Source organism: Cyprinodon variegatus, unplaced genomic scaffold (assembly GCF_000732505.1).
Source record: "Cyprinodon variegatus isolate N-32 unplaced genomic scaffold, C_variegatus-1.0 Scaffold468, whole genome shotgun sequence".
Taxonomy (NCBI): Eukaryota; Metazoa; Chordata; class Actinopteri; order Cyprinodontiformes; family Cyprinodontidae; genus Cyprinodon; species Cyprinodon variegatus.
This window is the reverse complement of record NW_015150921.1, coordinates 281,111-291,823: the sequence shown is the minus strand read 5'-3', so window position 1 is coordinate 291,823 and position 10,713 is coordinate 281,111. Positions and strand designations below refer to the sequence as shown.

The 10,713-nt window shown below is 36.9% G+C and overlaps 1 protein-coding gene across 1 annotated transcript; it reads right to left on the bottom strand.

Annotated features, from left to right (window-relative positions):
* Positions 1-1,224: 1,224 nt before the first annotated feature.
* On the bottom strand, positions 1,225-7,579 carry LOC107094179 (rho-related GTP-binding protein RhoU-like). Its single transcript, XM_015389624.1, has 3 exons — positions 7,147-7,579; positions 4,851-4,909; positions 1,225-1,873 (listed from the first exon to the last, which is right to left on the bottom strand). The coding sequence occupies exons 1-3, from the start codon at positions 7,361-7,363 to the stop codon at positions 1,418-1,420; spliced, it is 732 nt and encodes a 243-aa protein (XP_015245110.1). The 5' UTR covers positions 7,364-7,579; the 3' UTR covers positions 1,225-1,417.
* Between the last annotated feature and the right edge of the window lie 3,134 nt (positions 7,580-10,713).

Here is a 10,713-nt window from a genome sequence, read left to right as displayed (position 1 = left end):
GTTAAACCGAAGGGAACAGATAAATAGATACAATGGATCAGAGGAGCTTCTGAAAAATAAGAAGCAAACCAAGAATCTGTCTCTTTGGTCATTTTCACCTCATTTATTCCGTTTTCAAAAGACACAATGGCTCCACACGAAACATTCCGATATTAAGCTTACGTTGAAATCACGCAGTGATCTTTGAAATCCAAAATGCTTTGCAGTGAATATCAATAATATTTCAAAAAATGTAATTATTTGCATATAACTGTCCGTTCCTTGACTGGTTTACAGGCCATTGCAAGATGAGCTTTGTGAGTTGTAAACAAGTCCAAATTACTAATGTTATAATTTGTATGAAATGTATATAAAACATTAACAACGTAATGACGCCAAAATAAAGAAGGGAAACTTTTTGATTAAATCATATGTCTAATCCATTGTATGTAGCCTGGTAACCATAATTTGAAAGATGTAGTATATGTATGAGTATACTTGGGCTGTGCCAATTAATCGTGATTAATCGATTATTGAAATAATCGTCAACTAATTTAGTAATTGATTAATCGTTAACTGGAGTGTAGAGATTCTAAAACATGGCTTTAGCTGACAGAACAGCCCATTTTGAGTAGCAATTATACCAAAATTGTAACAAAATATATGGGAATTTTGAATTTAAGATAAAAAAAAAAATATTTTTCTCCCATCAATAAGCTCTATCCAGCCTCCACAAGTGGAAAAGTTTGTTTGTACCTGGTTTGGTTTTGTAAAAAATCTTCTTTAAGGAACAATTTGCTATCAGAATATTAATCGATTAATTGAAAAAATTATCGACAGATTAATCGATTTGCAAAAATAATGGTTAGTTGCAACCCTAGGATTTACATATACTGATAAACTTGATTGTAATCAAACCTTTTGAAGACTAGACTTTCCTGTGTTTATGAATAACCAACTCAATAATTGCATCTTTAAATTGGTTCCTTAATTTAGGCAGTTCATAGTGAAGTAATTAGCTTCCTGATTGGTAATGATTTAGAAGTTGCTCTATAAAGAACTCTGAGGTCTGCATAATGGGATACATCACATAAAAGAAAAATATTAAATGATATGACAAAAATAACTAAATCCAAAATAATTAACAAGAAACCCATTTCTTCCAAGTCAGCTCACATTCCTGTGGATGAATCCAGTATGATATGAAATCAATGTGATGTTTGCACTGTTTTTTTTTTTTTTTGGTTGAACGCTGGTCAGTTATTCTTTTTCCTCACTGAAGTGAAACCATCTGCAACCTACAAAGTTCAGGTCAACACTCTCTGCTTCTCATCCATCGGAATGTAACCATAAAGTCCTCACATTTAACACAGTCTCTCTCGAAACCACAACAGTTCCAGTTTTGAGTCGGCTGCAAAAACTCCAGTTTCCGCCCTTCCTACTGGACACACACGTACTTCTTCCACCACGACTTAGACAGCATCTTCATCTTATCAGCGGTGCTTCGGACTTTCCTCTCCCGACGCGCCCTACTGTCAGAGTGCCGGAGCCCCACTGAGATGGCTGCATCGAACACCTCTTTTAGGTTCTTCTGCGTCAGCGCAGAACACTCCACATATGTGACGGCGCCCATTTTTTCTGCAAGTGCTTTGGCGTCTTCTTCTGCAACGGGCCTCTCTCTCCGTCTCGCCAGCTCTATCAGCACCTTGACGTCCTCTCGCAGATCGCACTGCGTGCCGACAAGGAGGATCGGCGTGAGGGGGCAGCGGCGACGGATTTCAGGGACCCATTTCTCCCAGACATTTTGAAATGAGGCGGGGCTGACCACGCTGAAGCACAGCAGCAGAGCGTCGGTGCGACTGTAACAGAAGTGGCGGAGTTTGTCAAACTCATCCTGTTGGACAAGCAGAAAGAGGAGAAAACATATTTAGTTTGAGGTGTAATGACATTTTTCCCATATAGCATTATTTCCTGTTAGAATAAAAGAGCTACATGAAATTTCATCAGATTAGACAAATCAAAGCTCTATTACCTTTATTTTAAAGGGAAAAAAAGTAGTTCTTGAGTTGCAGCTATGTTGTGTGAATAAAAAAAAAAAATGTTTAGCTAGCCGCCAATAATCTGTTACAAAACAATAAAGAAGCTTTGACAAGTTTTTAAGAAGTTTGTCTGTCAATATTTGGATAAATCAAAGCCGATATCTCCTTCATACATTCCTCTGGTGCACATCAAAGAAAGCAACCTATCCAATTATTTATCTAAAATGGTTAGTTTACAGTAAACTCCTGTCCCCTGTACATTACCAGAGGGAACTAAAAGACCTATCATTTAAAAAATGAAACATCTTTCTCACTGTGGTGTTTGACAAGATTTTGTTCAAATCAAAAGGTACACGTCCATATTTTCACCTCCTGGTGGCGAGTCTGATAAGTGGAAAAATTAAAAATCTTCTTTTGCAAACAGCAGCTTTTAAACAGAGCATGCACGTGTAGAAATGGGCTTGTGCACGCTCTCGCACACTTTTGATAGGGGTTCCATCTCTGGAGCGTGAACAGGGTTCTGCTGTGCATTTTTGTTTTTAAAGTGGAGAGGGTGGGTCTTCTCAAATATTTGTGAAAATCCTCCAATATACCTTAATAACTACTGTTGCTAAAATAGAAAAAAAAAAACATTTTTTTCCTTTTACTTCATTTTGAAAAAAGGAAAACCAAAATATAATATATATAATATAAAATCTCATCTAATTTAATGACCCTTTTTTTTTATCTTGATGTATTTTTACACCCCTACTCCATCACAGCTTGCTTCACTGATCACACACACTGTTATTACTAATCAGGAAAAATTGAATTGTGTAGCTAGCTGTCCAAAAACAAATCCAAACAAAAGCCAACATCAAACCTGTATTTATAATATGGTAATATCACTAAAGACAAGTCTTACCCATTAATTTAACTCATCTGCAGTAAATCTCTTAAATGAACACAATGGAGCCACACAGCTTTGACAGACGAGGCCCTCCCACATCCCTGAGTACACAGAGTAATGCTGGCAGAAACCTAATGTAACACTGCTCCTTCTTCGCTGTTTAACCCTCACCTCCCTGAACAAACTCCTGAATCCTATCCTGTATGCTGTAAAGCCTAAACAGAAACAGAAACCTTGGAAATTTTCAAAGCGAATATAGTAGCAGAAAAGCCTAACATGTGAAATGACGTAGGGCCGTCTGTAAATCAGCACTAATATCAGCGTCAGTGAGTGAGGAGTTGGCACCATCTCCCCTCCCAGAAAGCTCCTTCAGGTTAGTAAGTGTTTTTAATTGAACCACAATATGTAACCGTATTTGCCCAAGCTTGTCTGCATAGATATAGAGTCGGAACACGGAGTACAGCTTGCAGCAGGCTGTTAGGCTTTACATGCATTTAGGACTTGTTAAAAAGCCTCATTCCAAAAATCTGACTTTCTCTGATCCTGCATAGTGCTGCTGTTTGCAGCTCTTTTTGAATGTCAAACTTTCTTTTCCAAGGGCAGGGTGCTGCAGGGAGCTGAATTTTAAAACAAACCCCTGCATGCCCCAATCACAAGAAAAGTGGGTTAATATATTTAACTAATAGACTCTTTATAGAAAAGAACAACTGCTTTAAGTCTGTAACTTTTAAAACTGCTGTTTATGGAGAATTCTGGGCACAATTTTAACAGAACTGAAAAAGGCCAGAGATTAACTTCTTTTTGTGACATTTAGACATAGGAAAATGTTTTATCATAAAGTGGTATGATATGGCATAAAGCACACACTAGCAGCAAAGCCTCATGCAAAAGCTGAAAAACTTGAAACTCTACCTTCAGCTTATGTTTAAACCATTGAAACCAGGTGCTCTGTTTGCATGCGCTGTCCCTTTATTGCTCCATGTACCTTTTAGATGAGGTCATCGCTCATGAGTCATGTCCAATGTTTATTTTTATGGTGATCATAAAATGTAACAGATCACCTTAAAGCCAGAGGTTGGACCTTCGTTCACAGTAAAAAAAAAAATAATGTTTTTATTGTGATATAAGGTCAAAATATATCTAGGCTAACCCTCAGCATAATGCAAACAGTTCACCATTAAACCAACCCCTGCAAAAATGATTTCTAGAAACCCTCATTGTATTCAAGGTGTTGTATTAATGTTTGACTTGCAATGAAATGAAAAAAGAAAAACCTTATTAGTGAGTTTTATTACCGTTTTTCTTTTCCTCTTTAAATTACCCAAAATGTCAGGGTGACCCCATCAATTTGCATTAATTCAAATCATTCCTGTTGAAAGTTTACAGTTTGGATTATTTTCGAAATTGCCCACCTTAACTTTCTATGCAAAGTTTCTGTTTTCTGCCGCTTTGCATCACTAGGTTTGACTCTATTCATGCTTTTAAACATAATTTCAAACCACACATGCTTCCTAAAGTTGTTTTTTTTTAAAGAATCTACATGTGAATTTTATAACAAACGTAGCAGCTTCCCTCTTATTCTCACCTCTTGTCCAAGTACCCAAAATATTGTCACACCAACAACTTCATTATTTTGAGAAATTGTGAAATCCTGACTAGTATTGAAAGCCGAACTGATGAGATGTTTTCATTAACTCAACCAAGTAAAACTAAACTCAAAAACTGCTTCCTGTGTTACTTCCAAATAAGAAAAATAATAACCTTTCAGATATTAATGATAATCTAAAGTTTCAAATATGGATATATATGGTTAACCACACAGCTAAACACGTTAATTTAACGTTAATAGAGTATTTTATTCAGTTTTAGCACTGAAAGCCTTGTGGGCTTACTCCAAGCTGAGTGTCAAAGCGTAATGTGATATGTGAGTAACCAGCTCTCACCTGCCCTGCTGTGTCACATAGTTGTAGTCTCACTGGGCTCCCATCCACCTGAACCACAGCTGTAGACAGAAACACACATAATTTACATTTAAATGTATTGAATTAAAGTCTTAAATGCAACATTACGTATGCACTGGGTATGATATTTTCTTATTTTAACACTGAACGGTATTTTTTGCGAGATCTGTCAACCCCTACTGTCACGCCTCCATAAAAAACAAAATCAGATTTTGTTTACCCACTAACTCACGTTCAATGAGCCTCTGTTTCAGATTGAAGAAAAGAAGTGGATGAGTCATCCCACATCCAGTTTCATTACAGGACCATTTGTTCTTTGCACCAGAGTGAACACAAAGTAAAGACGCAGGCACATGGAAACGTTTCCACTGCTCCTGCTGTATGTGTGGTCGGTCATGCCACTTGATCAAAAGTTTGCTCAAACATTTCAGCTTTCAAAAAAAAAACATCAGGAGAAACAGTTGGAGGACATAAAAGAGGAAAACGCGGGAGCCCTTCCCACTGGCTAATCATTTCCTAATACCCAACATATGATATTCTTGATTTTCTGGAGCGAAACTCCCCCTCATCCTCCTCATTTGCTGCCGTCTCCCACCTGGAGTTGCATAAGTGTTCAGAAAGTCGGTTTTCAAGGCAGCACAATGATTCCCGAGCACTGAGAAAGTGACATCACTGCCAAGGGCCCCCAACAGCACAATTGGTCTCTGTCAGTTTGAGGCGAAAGACAATCTCTGCCTCAGAGCCGTTGCAACAGATGTGCCCATTCCAGTGTAGAGAAGAGGGCTCACGGGTCAAGGCTGACAACAATAGGCAGAGTTGTGCAACTTAAAACCCCTGAACCAGAGATGCTTTCTGTTCTGAGGCTGGATTGAGCCAGCACTTGTCTAAGGGTGGTGTGTGTGTTCTCACTGAGTGTTTTTATGGGCTTGGTCTGAGCCAAGTTGTTAATTTATCCCCTCACTCTGTGAAATAACTAGGCTTAAGGGGAGGAAAAACAAAACGAAACAGAAAAGCTATTTTGCAGATGCATCACTGATTCCACCCAGCGGTGACAGGTACAAAGCCTTTCACAGATATTACAGATTTTCTTTTTTTTGTAACTAGGGATGCAACTAAAAAAAATGAAGCTAATTGATTAATCTGTCAAGTTTTTTTTTCCAATTAATAATCTGATAGCAAAAGGTACAAAATATTTGTTAACAAAATTTAAACCATTTTTCCACTTGAGGATTTTTGGATAAAGCACATTAACAGACGGATCGGTTTTAGTTTGTCTTAAGTGCAAAATGTTTACATTTTTTTTTTCTTTTTATAATTACTGTTCTATTGGTGTTTCTCTTTCAAATAAAGACCCATTTTAGAGTCACTATATTCCAGTTAATGATTAACTGAATTCTATATTAGTTGAAGATTATTTCAGTAATCAATTTATCATGATTAATCCCGTTAATTGTTTCAGCCCTACCTAAAACCACAATTTTTTTCCCCTCACACATAAAAACCTGACTTTTATTGTAGCTTCACTGAGTTAATCCTTTGTAGAACTATATGTTCACACATCTAACCTCTAAATTTCACCTACTCCTCTTTACAAATAGCTTAAGTGCAGCCGGGCAGAATCAAGCGCTTCTGGGAATTTTAACGTACAAGTAGGTTCAAGTGTTAACTTTGACTAGGCTGTGTGCTTAGGTTCTAGCGACCCTGCTTTGTGCTTCAACTCTACACATATTCCTCGTCACAGCATAAGAAAAGTAAACCCCCAGCATGATGCTGTCACCACCATGTTTCACTGTAGAGATGGTGCATTCACTTTGATGTACTGTGCTGTTTTACAAACCCACACATTATTGATGTGATGGTGAGAATCAAAGATAGTCTGTTTCTATTCCTGCACTGATTTCAGACTGAAGATAGACGTTTCCAGGCACAAATAAAGCCTGCAGGGGCTAGCTCAGTCATTCTGGAAAATGGCAAGCTGCCAAATGGAAACATGGCCACAGCAGGGAAGATATCTCATATGCATTTTACCTCTGATTTAGGACAGATAACAGGAAGGGTAGGAAGAATAGGTGGAAACAGGAGGTTCTGGGTGGGGTTGGATACAACTGCTGCACAAATACAGGAAATCTCGAAAAGCGTCCAATTGTATTAATATAACCAAGCTGAATTTGCTCTTAAGTTTAAAAAAAATATTTCCTATTTAGTTGATCTAATGAATCACTTTAGTGGAAAACTAAAAAGGAACAAGTATATAATTCAAGCAAGGATAAACTATTACCTGAAAAGTTATCAAATGCAGTGGGGACATATTTGGTTGGGTATCCATTGGTTGTGTAGCTGACCACTAGACTAGTCTTCCCCACCGCTCCGTCTCCCAGAAGGACGCACTTGAGGAGCCGCTCCTGGCCCTGCCCCGGCCCCGCGGCTTTGGGTTTGTGCGGCGGCACCGGAGGGGCCATAGTCCGCCCGTAATCCATGGAGTCTGCAGGTGACATCCAATGCCCCGACAATTCACCGCGATCTCATCCACAGTCCGAGGAGCGCGGCCGGCATGGGAGCTGGTTCCTGTCACTGCGACAGAGCGAAGAGGCGCTTCTGATGGGAAGGCAGGGAATCAGAGCTCTCCAGGTTCCAGACGCGCTGTCAGATCCACTGAGACACAAGGACGCTGAACCATCCACGCAACACATTCACACTCTGCAGCTTCACGCAGCGAGGCGGAGAATGAGGTTTATATAGCCAGTAATTTGACTAACCCCGCCCTCCAGAGCCGGCTCAAACCTGAGGGGCCCTAAGGTCCTTCAGGAGCCCACATGCAGCCTTTGCCAAGAATGAACCACATACAGTAGGCATAGTTATTTTTGCACAATATGCTCAACATGTGTCAGAGTTTATATATGAGCCACATGGAACAGACTGAATTCACTGTGGTAATGTGTTATTTATAAAGAGAGATTAAAAATAAGATGAGAGGAGGTTTGCCATATTGCTACACATTTAAGTCCATAATAATTTGTCCTATAATATAATTATTTCATCATAATAAAACAATCTAAAGTACATTTTTATTTCCTTTAGAGATTAGATGTTACAATATTATTAATGCATGTGGTATTTTATGATATAAAGCTGTGGCAATAAACATAAAGTCATTCAGACTGGAGGCAGGGGCGGAGCTAGATGGGGGGCCATGGCCACCCTTAGCCAATCATTGTCCACCCCTACTATTTTTTCCCTCTAATACAGATGGTGGCAGCAGTTATACTCTCAAGTGGAATATTAAAAACATTTTAATTTTACACATATTAACAATTACTTGACAACAAAACAATATGGTTAATTATGCACATCAATATAATAACATTAAAGACAATAAGTACAGAATTCATGCTCTTTTCAGAAGTAGATTTTGTGTTTTATGGGGTAAAGAGAAAATGATGTATCTCTACAGGTCATCTAAGAGTCTTCAGTAGAATTATTGGTAAATAACTATTTTAATAAAACGTATTAAATAATCAATTTATGTAGATATTAGTACTCATAAATATCAATTTTATGCAGAATGATTATTGATAAAATTAGGTAAGTAATGACAATGGAAGAGATGTTTGCCCCAGAACTGAACCTAAAAGAATTGTATCCCCTATACCTTTTATCTAGAAAACACAGATGTTTAAATATTTATGTGTATATTTGTCAGCAAAGGTTGTTGGAAAGTATAGTTTGTCTTTATTTAGGAAATATGGATGTTATGCCCATTAATTTTCCTAGATTGACCCCGAGGTTCTGGCGTCTATCTACTTTCGGCCACCCCTCAGTGTACATTGGTGATTGCCTGGCCACCCTTATAAAAATGTTCTGGCTACCACCAATCCAGCTCCAAAACGCATATATGCAATATTGAAAGATACTTTAATACCCTTAAATCTGTCATGGGTATATATAACCTTGGGCATAACCTTCACTTCAAACAATAAAGTAAGTTTGGGGAAATAAACTCAGTAAGAATTTAAGAACTCGTGACTCTTTTCAACAGTTTATAACTATAAGACCTAAAAAGTTTGAGATATCAATAACTGAACAGCAAATTAAATATTATTTTTTTATCATAAAATGTTTCCATGAGGTTTTAACTGTATTATGTTGAATGCAGAAGTTAAATTACAACCTAATGACACAGATAGTGTGAGGTCAGTGCATTTGATTTAGAACAGGCAAGTCTAGACTTGTCCTCATTGACATGCTACAAAGACCACCTGCATGTTAATTTTCAACATGTCATATAAACTGAAACCTTATACTGACTCGGACCCCTGACCTATTTTAAACTAGCAGAGCTTGTATAAGAGAAACAGCCTATCCACTAACTGATCTAAAGGGATTTCCCCCTCTGATTGGGTGTTTTCAAAAACTGTCATGAAGCTCAGGTGATCAAGTTTCTCCTCCTTCCTTATCAGGGAAAAGAAAAGCAAGAAAATTGAATTTAGAAGCAAAATGTTTGGATATTTGGTGCCCCCTGGTGGCCATGAGTGCATAACGAAATTAAAACACAACTGCAGAATCTCAAGTTTTTTAAATTTGGAATAGTCTGCATTTATCCTAACAACCTTTCCACAAGATGGACACATTTAAACAAAAGAAAAGTGAATACAAACCAATTAAAAAATAATAAATAGCCTACATAAATTAAATTCAACAGCAATAAAAAATATCTCATATCTAAAAGCAATAAAGTTGATTTTGTTTACATCATTTGTTATGCCTCAGGTCTTGTATCTAGACGAAATGGATTGTGTTTTAACACTTCCACATTTTTCATAGGGGTGTGAATATTCTATATATAGTGCCACCTACTGGCTGAGAGTTTTGTCTTCGAAGAAATTACAAATGGACTGAAATTTTCACAAAAATGTATGTGATGTTAGTGTTGGTACTGTAGCTTCACTTTTTATACTGTGCACCTCTAATAAACCTGCTGATTGTAAAATATTCTAATGTAATGTTTTGTGTTCAATGAATAATCTTCTTTTCATTGATTCCTTTTTAACATTTACAGTAAAATGTATGTATGCATTTGCATTTATTTTAATAGAATAAAGTCCTTTAGTTAAAAGCCCCAAATTAATTTCCACCATCAGCTTATTGGGTACAAACCCAAGCTTCTGTTCAGCTTTAAAAAAGTTAATAAAACTTCTGTAAGTGTGTCACAATATTTGCAACAAAACTTGTAGTTAAACAGATTAAATCAAGAGTTCATCCCATCCCTATTCAGATTTCATTGTGGGGGACACCAAATCCAACATTGCATCCCCTTATTCATCCATGTTGCTGTTTGAACATACCTTAATCACTTGTTATAAAAAGGCATTGATAACCCTATAATTTACATTTTCTATAAAACAGATGCAATTGAAGTAGGTTTTTAATTTAGCTTTGTAATTTATGCTTTTTTGCAGAAACTCGGGGTAGAAAGGTGGGATTCTAATGACCTCTTCAAGATAACCAAGAATACATACCTTTCTACCTGTGACCTTCCTGAAACTTTTAAACCAGCTACAAAACAATAATAATTTGCCAAAATATATAAATAAAGACAGAAACATTTTTTTGAAAGGTTTTGAACAGATTAAATCAGAACAAACCAGGCTGGTTATACATTTATTTTTTGCTCCACATATAATGAGGAGGATGCAAAGGTAGCAGTATTTGGATGATGGTTGTATATTGAAATATAAGTATTAATAATATTCTTCTAAGATATACAAATAGGAATATATATATATATATATATATATATATATATATATATATATATATATATATATATATATATATATATATATAT